Source organism: Bos taurus, chromosome 29 (assembly GCF_002263795.3).
Source record: "Bos taurus isolate L1 Dominette 01449 registration number 42190680 breed Hereford chromosome 29, ARS-UCD2.0, whole genome shotgun sequence".
NCBI classification, from domain to species: Eukaryota; Metazoa; Chordata; class Mammalia; order Artiodactyla; family Bovidae; genus Bos; species Bos taurus.
The window spans coordinates 26800226-26816096 of NC_037356.1; the positions used below are offsets into that span (position 1 = coordinate 26800226).

Consider the following 15871-nt stretch of genomic DNA (forward strand, 5'->3'; position numbering starts at 1 on the left):
ACCGGGATTCCATTTAGAAGGCTATCAGTGTGTGACTGAAGTTTTGAAAAAGGTGATGGCAATTAGGAAGGAGAGCGGATGATAATTAGGGAAAAGTAGATAGAGTAGTGGATCTTCATTGATGATCTATCAAGTGGAGTGTGAGGAAAAAAAAAGAGTGCTCTTGGTTGCTGAAGAGGGCATTTGATTATGTAGCAAAGTCACTAATCAAAAGATGGAAGGGGGAGGGGAGATTGTAATTTCCTTTGGGTAATATCTTTATCGCTTAAAAAGGCTCTGTTAATTGATGAAGAATTACCTTTTTTGTCTTGTGCTCTATAGAAAGCTTAGCTTGATATACACTTGGAAAGCATTTATGATGCTTCTTTGTATATATTATTAGGCTGAAGTTGGGAAGAATTTTAAGCGAAGTTACTGAACTATATTTCATAAACCATCAGTTCATCTATAAGCAACTTGGGTTTGTGAAATATCATAACAACCTGAGGATAAAATAATGTACGTTGAAGAAGCCTTAACAATTACCTTTCTGCCCACTTCCATGTCTCTGCATACTAAGAATTGGTGAATAAACTGAAGGTCAAAATAAAATGTTGATTTTATCACTAATAAAGGTGGAATAAAAATGCAGGAGAATATCTTAATTTTCTCCCTCCAAAACCCTGGAACCAGTGGCATCTTGGTTTGCCCTCCCCCATCCCCTGAGGTCTGGGGGAAAGCAGAACATTCAGTTCAGGCAGCTGGTTGCCAGGCAACCCAGGGAGATCTGCCTGCATCATCCAGCAGCCCATCTCACCAGTCTCTCTTCAGCACAAAACATAAATTAATTGAATATCAAGGACACACTGTACTCGCAGCCCAAAATGCCTTCTCTGTTCAATTTCTCATCACAGATTATGTCTACATTTTTCAGTATAGCTCAACAGAAGCAGCTCTAAAGTAAGCACTCACAATAGTGTGGAAAAGTGCCAAGTAATATACTGCTAACAAAATTAAATTGTATATGAATACCAATTCTGAATATGAATTTTCTTATTAAAGTTTCATAAAGAATTAGATATAAATATGAAATATCTTTTCATTGTATGTTAAAGTCCAAAGAATTGCAGGTCCAAAATTCTGTCTTCCATGATTTCATACCCATCTTATTCTAAGGCTGAGGGGCTTTATTTGGGGTCATGTTTTTTCTTCCGTGCCCAATGTCTGGGCTTTCTCCGGATGGAATGGGGTGAGGTTCCTTTGAAGTGAAAGTGAAAGTTAAAGTGAAGTTGCACAGTTGTGTCCGACCTCTTTGCGACCCCATGCATTGTAGCCCACCAGGCTCCTCCCTCCATGGGATTCTCCAGGCAAGAGCACTGGAGTGGGTTGTCATTTCCTTCTCCAGGGGATCTTCCTGACCCAGGGATGGAACCCGGGTCTCCCGCATTCCAGGCAGATGCTTTAATCTCTGAGCCACGAGGGAAGCCACTTCCCAATTTTAATTGCCCTAACATGACATCTTTTAATTAATTTTGACTTTCCTTAGTGGGTTTTTTTTTTTTTCAGTATTCAGAAATTTACTATGGTGACCTCAGAGTCTCCAGGTTTTATTTAAAGACAGAAACCATGTGCATTTTATTCACTTCCTAACTATTATATTCTTTATGACTCCATGGGCTATAGCCTGCCAGGCTCCTGTGTCCTTGGGATTTTCCAGGCAAGAATACTGGAGTGTGTTGCCATTTCTTCCTCCAGGGGATCTTCCCAACCCAGGGATTGAACCCACGTCTCCTATGTCTCTTGCATTGGCAGGTGAGTTCTTTACCACTGAGTCACTGGGGAAGCCCCAAGTATTGTACAGATCTTACATATGATCAGTAAATATGTGTAACTAAAGAACACATATTCCAGCATATGTTTAACCTATTAAATTCTATTTCTTTTGAGGTTTGTATTGAAGTACAGTCTTTCTACCTCACTTTACCAACAGGGTACCCACATGAATAACTATAAACCATGTCTCCCCTGAGAACATATCCTCCCCTCTGCATAGGCGCTGTTGTTGTTCAGTCACTAAGTCATATCCTACTCTTTGCAACCCCAAGGACTACAGTCCTTGGACTGCACGTCAGGCTCCTCTGTCCTTTGCTCAAATTCATGTTTATTGAGTCACTGACACTGTCTAACCATCTCATCCTCTAACTTGCTCTAAATTTGATTGTACAACACACTCCTCCATGCCCACCCACTACAAATCTCCCCACTCTGTTAAGGGTTTGCTATTTAATTGTTCTTTGCCTATATAAGTGAGCTTAAGACAAAGTTATTTCTTATCATGTGCTCACAGGTGACAGTTTAAAGAGAATGATGAAGTTAATATTAACATGTTATTGGGCAAAGCCACCATGTTTAGAAGTCTTCTGGGCCCAGGCCATTTGTCTTCAGGACCTCTGGCTAGTACATAGTACAGGAAATCTTGTGTTGCAGAAGATGTGAAATTCCAAAACAGCCCAGGTGGTGTAAGAGTGTAGATTGAGACTAAGTGGTGAATGAGTTGGAGAAAGAAAATTTTGATGTGGTCCCCTAAGAATTCTGGGAAACAGTTCCTTTCTAATTCTGCTGCATTTCGTTCAGGAATGCGCTCATAGGAGACTCCGTGGACTGCAGAGCAATGGTTGAGGACTTTTCAGAGGTCTGAGTTTACTGTGTCCTCTGTCTTGTAATCATATTATGTATTTGTGTAGTACTGAGATTGATGACGTATTTCTGCCCCAGACTGAGGTTGTTGATGACACATATATACACAGGGATGGTCTAGTCTTATGTTCTAATGCCCACCAGTCTGGGTCTGAAGGGCATCAATAATGTTTCCACAGTTAAACTTATCTATTCCCATAATATCATAAACAACCCTGTGTTCAATGGTGAAATTTAGGTCCAAGAACCTTGTGCTTTCTGTCTTGAAAAATGTTGTCTCTGTAATATGTCTATCCCGATGGTCCACTTTTCTTCTATATCCTTATGATAAACACCTCCTGTTATTTGGGGGACTGGTGTCCTTGTCTGTTGATTCATATCTAGTGTTTGCAGCTAGCTGAGATCAAGCAACTAGCTGAGCAAAAATAATTTGTATTTTTAAATTTGTTTTTAATTGAAGGATAATTGCCTTACAATGTTGTGTTGGTTTCTGCCATACAACAAAGTGAATCAGCCATAAGTGTACATATGTCCCCTGCATCTTCTACCTCCCTCCCACTCCCACCATATCCCACCCCCTAGGCTGTCACATAGCACTGAGCTGAGCTCCCTGTTTTACACAGCAAGAAGTTATTTTTTTTATTTCTTGGATAATTCAGCAAGGATTTCATGGCAAGAATAAAATGCCTTTTCTTCTGTCCCATCATCATCTCCCGTTTGCATTTTTTCCTCTACCCATACTCCCATTTCCCCAACCAGAAGGGTTGGTCCACAGTTATGAGGCAGCTCTATAGAGACACAAAATTAGTATTTCAGAGTTGGAAGGAAACTTCGACGTGACCTAGTTCAGTTTTGCTATCTTATGCATTTCCTCTACTAAAAAAGCGGTTCTCCTTCCTAATAAGATAAGGTCTTAGTATGCTTATCTTACCCCATGTGATTCCAGCTAACAGCCTTTGTCACATTCTCAACAAGATAAGATCATATATTTTATTCAGTTTGTTAGCGTGACATTTTAATATAAATGTCTCTTTGTATACATTTAAATATAAATTTTATATTAAAAAGAGAAAGGAAAGCTTTCCCTTATAGTAGGAAGCCAGTTGGTAATTATAGTAGGAATGATTAAATTGGAAAAACATTATTTGGCAACTACCATAATAATCAATTCTGACAGGAATCATCCATGGAGGTTACAACTATCAGTTTAAACTTTGAGGAGTAACAGGATATTTACATAATCACAAAGTACCCCTCTTTCCCACAAAGATCACAATTAATTCTGAAAGTAAAATTATAACTTTATTCTTGAGTAATCTGGCAGAAATGATTGGCATTGACCTCACTATTAAAGGGACAAATGTATAGTAAATACCTCCTGATATGATATACTAGGAAGAACAAAACATTTCTGAGTTTGTCCTGCCCAAAATGCATAACCTGAATCTAATGAGGAGGAAATATCAGGCAAACTCAAATTAATGGATGTTCCACAAAATACTCAGAATAAAATCTTCAAAACTTTACTGTCCTAGAGTACAAAGCATGACTTAGGAAACATAGTAGATGAACAGAAACCAAACAGAAAAGACTTTATGCAATGCATGATCCTGGACATTTTTTTTGTTTCTACAAATGATATTATTGGAATAATTACTAAAACCTAAAGTAAAGGTGTAGATCAGGTAATAGTATTGTATCAATGTTAACTTCTTAGTTTTGATAACTTTATTATAGTTATATAAGGAGGTTCCTTATATTCAAAAAAATGCACTCTAAGTAAGGAGTGTAAGGAAAAGGGGAATTATGTCTGCAACTCCTCATGGCAACAATGTATTCTGATTTAGAAAAAAAATGCGTGTGTTTGTGTGTATGTGTATGGGGGGACAGAGAGGAAGGTTGCTTTGTGTGTCTGTACAACTTTCACATCAACTCTACAACCGAAGCTTAAAGTTATATTTTTGATATCAAAGCATTCATAGTTAAACTCTTTGGGACATTTGCTTTCATTATGCAGTCTTTTTTCGATAATCTTGGAACACTGTAACTTGAATGCTAATCATTTTGTTGATGAGAGAAAGCTATTTAAACACATTAAAAATCCTTTTTTGAAGGATTGTAATAAATATAATGATAACATTTTTGGAATCTGAATAAAGGGTATACATGGATTTTTTTGTACTACTTTTGTAACTCTTTTGGAAGTTTCAAATTATCTCTAAATTTATAAAGTCTATTTGATGAAGCTTTAGGAATGTATCAAGAGAATGTAAAAGCTAGACATTATTTTTTCTTATATAGTTTTTTATGTTTAAAAGCTTTTATATGTTTTGTGTCAGAAGTGGTAAAATTTCTGAATCAGAGGTGACCTCTTACAATAAAACACTGAATTATTTTTCTATTTAGTGTTTTTATTGCTATGATGACTTGTCTGGAAATTAATGAAAGTTCTGTAGCATCAAGATCACCCATAAATTCCTCAGTTGGAATTTATAAGTCTGTGCAACAGGAAAAGAACTGATCTGCAAACCAGAAGACCAAGGTTCTATTTTTGGTTCTACCATTAACTAAGGAAATTTCTGTATCCAGGCTCTTAGCCTGTGAACCTGGCCCTTCATACAGTTATGTAAAGTTTAAAAATAAAATAAAATTTAAAAAAAAAAATAAATAAATTTTGGAAGAAAAAAAAATCTATATCAATGGAAGGTGAAGAATTTGGAAGTAAGTAGAAAGATATGAATAGTTAAAATTACATTTAAAAATACACATTAGAGGAAAACTGTTAGGATAAAATACAAAGAAATTTTCTAAACCATTGTAACTTTTCAAATGTTTATTATTTTTTTGTATCGTCATGTGTTTCTTTGTAGTGACAAGTAGTAAAATTCTTAAAACAAAAAAGTGTGCGTTTAAAGAACAGAAGAGTGGAGGCTGTAAAACATAAACCTATTTCAGCATCTGCCCATCAAAGTTGGAGATCAGGAAAGAAAATATGGGTATTTATGTTTAGGGAAATGGAAAGCAATTAGTATAAATCCTTGGAGTCTAGAGAAAGGATGAAATGAATGGGATGGGTATGAATGCAGCTGACAGCATCAAGACAAGGCTAAAGAACGGAGGTGACTACAGTAGATGCCCATTATCCTGGGGTATATGTTCCAAGATCCCCAGTGGGTGCCTGGAACTGCAAACAGTGTCAAACCTGAATCTGGTGGCTCAGAGTGTAAAGAATCTGCCTCCAACACAGAAGGCCCCGGTTTAATCCTTGGGTTGGGAAGATCCCCTGGAGAAGGAAATGACAATCCACTCTAGTGTTCTTGCCTGGGAAATCCTGTGGGCAGAGGGCTGGCAGGCTACAGTCCACGGGGTCACAAAGAGTTGGACACAACTGAGCGACTAACACTTTATATATGTCTTTTCCTATACATGCAAACCTATGATAAAGTTTAACTTATAAACTGGTCACAGTAAGAGATCAACAATAACTAATAATAAAATAGAACAATAATAACAATATGCTGTAACAAACATTATATGAATGTGGTCTCCCTCTCAATCTTAAAATACTTACTGCACCATTTAATGACTTTTCCATCCTAATTAAACACTTATCACACACTATGGTCATAGCTTTTGTAGTTTGAGGTGTGGCAACAAAACTAGTACAAATTTCTTTTTCTTTCTTCACAGATTCTTGGGTATCCAATTCATTATTAGTATTATAGATCACAGCAACCTCAATACAGAACTAATTTTTTTCTTAAGTTGAGAACTTTAACTTTATCACTTACAGGAAACACTTTATGGCTTCACTATGGCTTATCTGTATTGGCAACATCACTTCTCTTGAGCTTTGGGTCCTTACTGAGTAAGAGAAAGGTTTCTTGAACATAAACACTGTATTCCTGGGACAGTGATTCATGTACGTGGCCAGATGGAGCTCGAGATTTCATCACACTACTCAGAAAGGCTGGCTGTTTAAAACTTAGGAATGATCTGTTTCTGGAATTTTTCATTTAATAGTTTCAGACCAAGGGTGACCTGTGGGTGACTGAAACCACAGAACTGAAACCACTGAAAAATGAAACTGCAGATAAGGGTGGAACTACTGTAGTTCGCTCTCGGTAAAGAGAACGTTGAAAAAAACAACCTTGCTATAATGGAAGATACTGAGTTTTTGATGTTTATACGAAAGCAATGAGTGAAAATCCAACCATTATTTACACTATATCCTTTAACACTTGATATATTTAATATTTCAATGCAATTGTTGCTAACCTGGAAACAACTTCCATGTAATTAAGGTTACTTGGTTAATGTCCTCTGGATTTCTAGCCAGAAATGCCTAGTGACTCCGGAATTACTTTTCAGGTGAAATAACAGTATCTCACATTAGAGATTCCTTTACAACAAATTCAGAGCACTGGTAACTGGCATCTCCTGCCATGGGAACCCATTTAATATTTTCTGACAGCTCACTCCACATTCATTGTGATGCTTACAGTTTCTACTTGGAGAACTTATTTTCAATCATTTGATAGACAGGAATTGAAGGCCAGAGAAGGAAGAAAATAATAAATCCATTATGAAAAATACTACTGAAATACAGCTTTATTAATATCATTATTATTATTTGTTTTAGTGCATTATTTATTCTCTGGTTCTTACCAAAAGGACTTAAGGTGGCTTACAAGAAAAGTCATAAACATCTGGTAGGTAAAACATAAAAGGAAACAAACTAAAATCAGCAAAAGAAGAATGAGACTATATTATAAAATTTAACACAGTTTCTATAATAAATTTACCTATTTTTTCCCTTATCGTTAGGGAACCTAGAGATTAGCAGAATCAAAATAAGTTATATATACCTTATTATTTTCAATGGAAAAGCAAGTTTATTGCTACCTGAATTTAAATGAAAATTCTAACCAGCTTGCTTTTTATAACAGACAAATCAATCAATGTTGTTGTTTTAGAAAAACATGTAGTATTACATTTAAATTTGACTCTTTTTGTTTGTCTTACTATCCTTTTGTTTCCTTTTTTCTTTACAAAACTAAAGCTGATTTTTGTAGGGGCTAATGAGACAAGATTCAAGATCACAGCCTTCCAGTCATCTAATAATACAAGAATATCTGGATCCCAAAGGAATGTGTACACAAGGAAAATATTAAAATCAAAACAGACTACACATGAGATAGATCTAACCCTTAAATATTACTCAAGTGAGAGTTTTGGTGTTGAGTGGAAGTAAATTGGAGGTTATACTCTACAGAAAGGATATTGAGTTCTGATACTCTGTATTAAGCTGGGCTTGCTTGAATTTTTTTTCCGTTCTCCTTCCCTTTAGATATATACGGAAATACTTTTAACTGAGATTATGAGAAAGAAAATATGTTTTCTGAACTCTTTTAAAGATTTAACGAGGGAGGAAATGTTTGGGGAAGGATGGTGGTTCTGGCAGGCAATCCAGGCAGCCCAAGAATAAGATTGATGTCAGTAGTTACTCTAGTAATTATATTTCATTATAAACACAGGAAAATATGAAAGCAGACATGGCTTTAAAACTTGGTGAGGTTAAGTGGTAGAACCATTCAGAGCACATTTGATTTCAACACGCTGTGGAAGCTGTGGAAGAGAATTAGTCCTGAGAAATGGAGACTCAAACTTTGTCCAGCAAAGCTTGAGCTTTTCTCAGTTTTTCTTCAGAGTGAAGCATCTCTTGGGAAATGCATTCCTCAGAGCTGATTTAACATCCTGATTTCTCAGGCTGTAGATCAATGGGTTCAGCATGGGGGTTACATGATTATTCAATATCTGGATTATAGCACCAAGCAAGGCACTGGGATTGGGCTGTAGATAGATGATGATGACTGGCCCATAAGCACAGAGAATTGCAGTCATGTGTGCACTGCAGGTGGAGAATGCTCGCTGCCTGCCCTCTGCTGAGAGAATTTTTGATATGGCAATCCCAATGCGGGTGTAGGAAACAAGAATGAGAAAAAAGCAAATGAGAGACAAAAGACCAACATTTGTAAAACCTACCCTCTGGGCTAGAGATGTATCCCCACAGGCTAGAGGTAAGATGGCAGGTATGTCACAGAAGTAATAGCTCACCTTGTTAGAGCCACAGTAGGACAGCTGGAAGGTGAGGGATGTTAGGATAATGGCATGGATACAGCCGCCTATCCAGGTCCCTGTGGCCAAGATGGTGCAGACTCTGTGATTCATTATGACCATGTATCTCAGAGGAAAGCATATGGCAACAAAGCGGTCATAGGCCATCACCGTGTATAGGAAACACTCAGTACATCCCAGGAAGTGGTAGAAGAAGAGCTGGGTAGCACAACCCTGAAAAGAGATACCTTGACTCAGCCCTGAAAGGTATGACAACATCTTGGGAGCAGTTGTTGATGAGAAACCCAGGTCAAACACGGAGAGGTTCGCCAAGAAAAAGTACATGGGTGTATGAAGCCGAGAGGAAGAGATGATAGCCGAAAGGATGAGCACGTTTCCCAAGACAGTGCACAAATATAATGATGAGAACAGGGAAAAAAGCACAGTCTCTAGGCCCTCTGTCTCAGGGATTCCCAGCAGGATGTATTCAGTCACCACTGTGTGATTTCTCATGTTTATGGAAGGATCAAATCTTGGGCGTCTGTCAAAAGAAATCTGTGGTTAAAGTGAATATGTATGTAAATACGTATGTGAATATGTATGTGAATGTGTTTAAGACAATGAAATGAAGAAGGAGCGAATAATCTCACTGTAAACAGACTAGTGCTTCCCTTTAGAATTGCCTTGATTGGCCCGCTTCTTTCCATGCTGGGTCTCTCTTTGCAGTGCAGTTTCTACTTGCAGTCTCACCAAGAAATCCTTACATGACAACTCCTATCTTCCACGCTTCATATACACTGTTAAATTGTATAAATTTTGAATGCTGCTTTGTGATTCTAAAAGGACAAATTTAAAGATGCAAGAAAGTCCTATCCAAGTTTTCTATATTCACCTGAGACAATTAGGTTACTTTAAATGTCCAAAATCATTTATGATCATATAAGTCACATATGGGCTTCCCTGGAGGCTCAGATGTTAAAGAATCTGCCTGTAATGCAGGTTTGATCCCAGGTCAGGAAGATCCTCTGGAGAAGGGAATGGCTACCCATTCCCTGTATTCCTGCCTGGAGAATTTCATGGATGGAGGAGCCTGGTGGTCTACAGTCCATGGGGTCATAAAGAGTCAAACAGGACTGAACAACTAACACTTTCATTTTAGGGGCTTCCCAGGTGACACTAGTAAAGAACCCACCTGCCAGTGCAGGAGACAGAAGAGACCTGGTTTTGATTCCTGGGTTGGGAAGATCTGGAGGAGGACATGTGAACCCACTCCAGTATGCTTTCCTGGAGAATCCTATGGACAGAGGAGCCTGGTGGCTACCGTCCGGAGGGTCTCAAGAGTTGGACACGACTGAGGTGATCAGCATGCACGCATGCAAGCCACACATACAAAAGACAGACTCTTTCCCACATTATCTCCCTGGGTATGAGGGTCAACAATGAGAAACCAGCCAAAAGAGGGGTCTTTAACAGCCCTTAAATAACGGAAAATTACATTAACAGAACGCATATGCTCTGGATTTTAGCACACATCAGTAACCAATAGCCTCCATTTCAGTATCCAAAACCTGTAATAGTCTAACCAGATCCAGGCTAAAAAGCATTCTGCTTTTATGGCAGTAGAAGACACAGGGGTAGGTATAGTAGAGACTCCTTTCCAATTTCCATCTTTTGAACATTTCTCATATTTTTTTCAACTTGTTTTAACTTTCAGCACAGTAAGCTCTTTAAATCATACATTAACCCATGAATTCTACTGCCTAAGACCCTAGCTAGCTCTAGCTCTATCTTTATTATTTTATTTTGATGGTCATGACAGGAGAGTGAGAGCCAAAATTTTTTTAAATGAAGGAGAAATCTGGGCACTTACAAGGCAAACAGAACATAACTGACTGGTGCTATTGAATTGAATGTTACTTTGTTTTCCTTCCCTGGAAGAAGGAAGTAACCCTGTCCTGCGAAATTCCCATCAACTTGCAGTCTGTTGGTAGATCTTCAGAATTCTCTTTTTCAATCACTTTCAAATAGAATGTCAAAATCTGAGTGTGCTTTTCACTTTTATAGTAATTTCTCTCTGATCTAGGAACTGCAATAATTTCCCAAATACGGGAGATAGTAAGTAGCCTTGGTCTTCCTTTGGGTATTAATCCTCCAAGTCAGGGTCCTTATTAAGCAAGGGAGAAATTAACTGCTTGATATAATTAGACCTTACCAATGAAACCTAGAGAGAAAGAGAGAGGAGGAAACTGATTAAAGAGGGAATCTTTTATGGTTTCCTTATAAAATATACTTCAGTGAATAATCATTTAAAACTTCATTTGGCACATATATCACATTTATAGATATATTTACTGCTTTTTCATGTGTATGTGTTGTTTTAATCAATTATTTTACTATTTGTGGTAATAGGATTGATTTATTGCAAGCAACAGTAACTGGGTTAGCTCAGAAAATTAAAGAAAGTGTTGAAAAAACTAGGCTCATGGAAGGCTAGGAATTAGGGCAGCTCCTCAGCAGTAAGAACTTGTGGTGCATCCTCTGGGTCCTGCCAGCAGGTGATTCAGCCTCAGCTGCCCATTACTTCTGGGAGCCTCAGATTCAAATCTGATTTTCTTGGCTGAATCTCATGCCCACCTCTGTGGCCAGGGTACAGGGTACAGTGGAACAGAAATGGGCAGTCCTCCAAAGGTTAGGGAAAATAAAGGCCTAAGCTAGGAGAAAAGGGAGGAAGACACATGCTAAGAGGTGGAAAAGAATTTTGAGCTATAATTTGAAGTATGTGTTTTATTGTTCTTGGCACTTAGGTAGTTACGTTATTCTAAGTAAATCTAGAATTTCTACTTAAAAAGTAAACAATATTTTTATTGCACATCTAACTGATGCTAAAAGGATGTTAAAGTTAATGATTCTACCATGCTATTTATCTCCGATTATCTTTAATACTCTGAAGCATGGTGATTGACTTGAAAAAACTTTACAGACTGTCCAAATAAAAAAGATGGTAACAATGCCTTTGACTAGGAAGTAAACACCATTAAATTGACCTTGATAAGTAACGGTGTATTCAGGGTTAGGATTAAAGTCAAGAGAGGGCTTCCCTAGTGGCTCAGATGGTAAAGAAACTGCCTACAATGCAGGAGACCTGGATTCAATCCCTGGGTCGGGAAGATCTGGAGAAGGGCATGGCTACCCACTCCAGTACTCTTGCCTGGAGAATTCAATGGACAGAGGAGTGTCATGCAGACTAGAGTCATGGGGTTGCAAAGAGCCAGACTTGATTGAGTGACTTTCACTTCACTAGAGTGAGGAAGGCTAGGAAGGAAAAATAAATAAAAAATGGAAAAGGCGTTGAATAACTGGAGGGGAAAAAAATAAGTATAAAAAGGAGGGGTGCTTGGAGGGTTTAAACCAGGAATAAGAGATAATATGGGAACATTCTCATATATCAGAGATGATGAAAGGAAAAAAAGCTGAGGTAACATGTTTTGGTGTGTTTATATAAAAGGTCAAATATATATTTTAAGAATTTCAGCAAAATTGCTATATTGATTATAGCTTCATGATGATTTGAGATGGAATCCTCATCCTATCCACAAAAAAACCTGTAATTTACAGAAATTTACACAACATCCCTAAGACTTGTTTTGCCTCTGTAATGTGATCTAGCATTTTTGTAGATAAACTAGGTAATACTTGTGAAGAAATTGCATTACACGGTGTCTGGTAATGAGTTAGGACACAAATGATAACTCCAGGATGACCCTCTGAAGCCTACGTTATGCTGGATTTCTGACTCTTCTCTGCCTACACCAGACTGAAGTATTCAACAATTTAACAGTGATTTGAGTGGGTTCAAGAGTAGATGAAGTTATAAGAAAAAGGAGTGAACAGAAAACTAAAAAAATCCCAGGGTATGTGAGAATCAGATAAGGAGGCTTCTTTTTATTTATTTTTGAAAAGTTTTTATTTTATATTGGAGTATAGCTGATTAACAGTGTTGTGATAGTTTCAGGTGAACAGCAAAGGGACTCAGCCCTATATATACATGTTTTCATTCTCCCCCAAACTTTTGTCCCGTTCAGGCTACCATGTAACATTGAGCAGAGTTCCCTGTGCTATACAGTAGATTATCCATTTTAAATATAACAATGTGTACATGTCCTTCCCAAAGGAGCTTCATTTTTAAATGGTGGAAAAGCAATATAAAGCATAACATTTACCATCTTAACCATTTTAAGTATACAGTTCAGTAGTATTATATATATTCCTTCCACAGTGCAACCAAACTTCAGAACTTTTTCATCTTGCAAAAGGAAACTATATATATTAAACAACAATCTATCTTCCTCTTCCCCAGCCCCTGGGAATCACCTTCCTACCTTCTTATCTGTCATCTAACTACTCTAAACATCCAGTATAGCTGGAATCCTACAGTATCGGTCTTTTTGTAGCTGCTTATTTCACCTAACATAATCTCCTCAAGCTTCATCCATCTAGTAGCATCCAACTGTGTCATCCCACTTTTTAAAGTGGGAATAATATTCCATGTATGTATATACCACATTTTGACTATTCATTTATCGTTAATGCACATGAATAGCTTTCACCTCCTACCTGTCTATTGTGAGTAATGCTGCTTTGAACATGATATAAATATGAATATTTAGGACCCTTTTGGATCTATACTCAAAAGTATAATTGGTGAATCATAGGGGAATGTTATTTTTAAATTTATATTGAGGAGCCTCCACACTGTTTTCCATAGTGGCTGTACCATTTTATAGTTTCCACCAACAGCAGACAATGGTTCCAATTTCTCCGCTTGTCCATCCCCCACCCCTTTTTTCAGTAAAAGCCATTTTGATGGCTGTGAGTGACATCTTGTGAATCTGATGTACATTTACCTAGTGGGAGTGATATTAAACATCTTTTTATATGCTTGCTGTCTTCTTCACAGAATGTCTTTTAAGTCCTTTACACCCTTGTAAATCAAGTTACTTGTTTTTCTAAATTTATTTGTAATTGAAAGATAATTGCTTTACAGTATTGTGTTGGTTTCTGCCATACATCAACATGAATCAGCCATAGGTATACATATGTTCTTTCCGTCTTGAGCCTCCTTCCTACCTCCCTCCCCATCCTGTCCCTCTAGGTTGTCACAGAGCATCTTTCTGAGATCCCTGAATCATACAGCAAATTCTCACTGTCTATATATTCCACACATGGTAATGTATATGTTTCCATGCTATTCCCTCCATTCGTCCCACCACTCATTCCCCGCCTCTGTGTCAACGAGTCCGTTATCTATGTCTGCATCTCCATTGCTGCCCTGCAAATAGGTTCATCATATCAGCTTTCTAGATTCCATATACATGCATTAATATTAGATATGTGTTTCTCTCTTACTTCACTCTGTATAATAGGTTCTAGGTTCATCCGCCTCATTAGAACTGTCTCAAATGCATTCTTTTTATGGTTAAATAATATTCCGTTGTATATATGTAACACAGCTTCTTTATCCATTCATCTGTTGATGGACATAAAGACTGCTTCCATGTGCTATTGTAAATTGTGCTGCAATGAATATTTCAGAACTTGTGTCTTTTTTTCAATTATGGTTTTCACAGGGAATATGCCCAGTAGTGGAAATGTTGGATCATATGGTAATTTTATTCATAATTTTAAAGGAATCTCCATACTGCCCTATAGAGTGTCTGTATCAGTTTACATTGCCACCAACAGTACAAGAGGGTTCCCTTTACTCCACACTCTTTCAAGCCTTCACTGTTGTAGATCTTTTGATGATGGCCATTCTGACGGGTGTATGATATTTCATTGTAGTTTTGATTTGTATTTCTCAATGAAACTAAGCCATGCCCGTGGGGCAACCCAAGACGGGTGGGTCATGGTGGAGAGATTTGACAGAATGTGGTCCACTGGAGAAGGGAATGGCAAACCACTTCAGTATTCTTGCCTTGAGAACCCCACGAACAGTATGAATAGGCAAAACGATAGGATACTGAAAGAGGAACTCCCCAGGTCAGTAGGTGCCCAATATGCTACTGGAGATCAGTGGAGAAATAACTCCAGAAAGAATGAAGGGATGGAGCCAAAGCAAAAACAATACCCAGTTGTGGATGTGACTGGTGATAAGCAAGGTCCAATGCTGTAAAGAGCAATATTGCATAGGAACCTGGAATGTCAGGTCCATGAATCAAGGCAAATTGGAAGTGGTCAAACAAGAGATGGCAAGAGTGAATGTCGACATTCTAGGAATCAGCGAACTCAAATGGACTGGAATGGGTGAATTTAACTCAGATGACCATTATATCTACTACTTCGGGCAGGAATCCCTCAGAAGAAATGGAGTGGCCATCATAGTCAACAAAAGAGTCCAAAATGCAGTACTCGGATGCAATCTCAAAAACGACAGAATGATCTCTGTTCGTTTCCGAGGCAAACCATTCAATATCACAGTAATCCAAGTCTATGCCCCAACGAGTAACGCTGAAGAAGCTGAAGTTGAACGGTTCTATGAAGACCTACAAGACCTTTTAGAACTAACACCCAAAAAAGATGTCCTTTTCATTACAGGGGACTAGAATGCAAAAGTAGGAAGTCAAGAAACACCTGGAGTAACAGGCAAATTTGGCCTTGGAATACAGAATGAAGCAGGGCAAAGACTAATAGAGTTTTGCCAAGAAAATGCACTGGTCATAACAAATACCCTCTTCCAACAATACAAGAGAAGACTCTACACATGGACATCACCAGATGGTCAACACCAAAATCAGCTTGATTATATTCTTTGCAGCCAAAGAAGGAGAAGCTCTATACAGCCAGAAAAAACAAGACCAGGAGCTGATTGTGGCTCAGACCATGAACTCCTTATTGCCAAATTCAGACTGAAATTGAAGAAAGTAGGGAAAACTACTAGAACATTCAGGTATGACCTAAATCAAATCCCTTATGATTATACAGTGGAAGTGAGAATTAGATTTAAGGGCCTAGATCTGATAGATACAGTGCCTGATGAACTATGGAATGAGGTTCATGACATTGTACAGGAGACAGGGAT

At 37.9% G+C, this 15871-nt stretch overlaps 1 protein-coding gene across 1 annotated transcript; it reads right to left on the reverse strand.

Moving 5' to 3' along the window:
* Positions 1 to 8370: 8370 nt before the first annotated feature.
* OR10D4 (olfactory receptor family 10 subfamily D member 4) lies at positions 8371 to 9306 on the reverse strand. Its single transcript, NM_001390669.1, has one exon. It carries the CDS (start codon positions 9304 to 9306, stop codon positions 8371 to 8373), a length of 936 nt encoding a protein of 311 aa, NP_001377598.1.
* Positions 9307 to 15871: the final 6565 nt, after the last annotated feature.

Coding starts and splice junctions, on each gene's coding strand:
- OR10D4 (NM_001390669.1), bottom strand. CDS start 9,306: ATGAGAAATCACACAGTGGTGACTGAATACATCCTGCTGGGAATCCCT.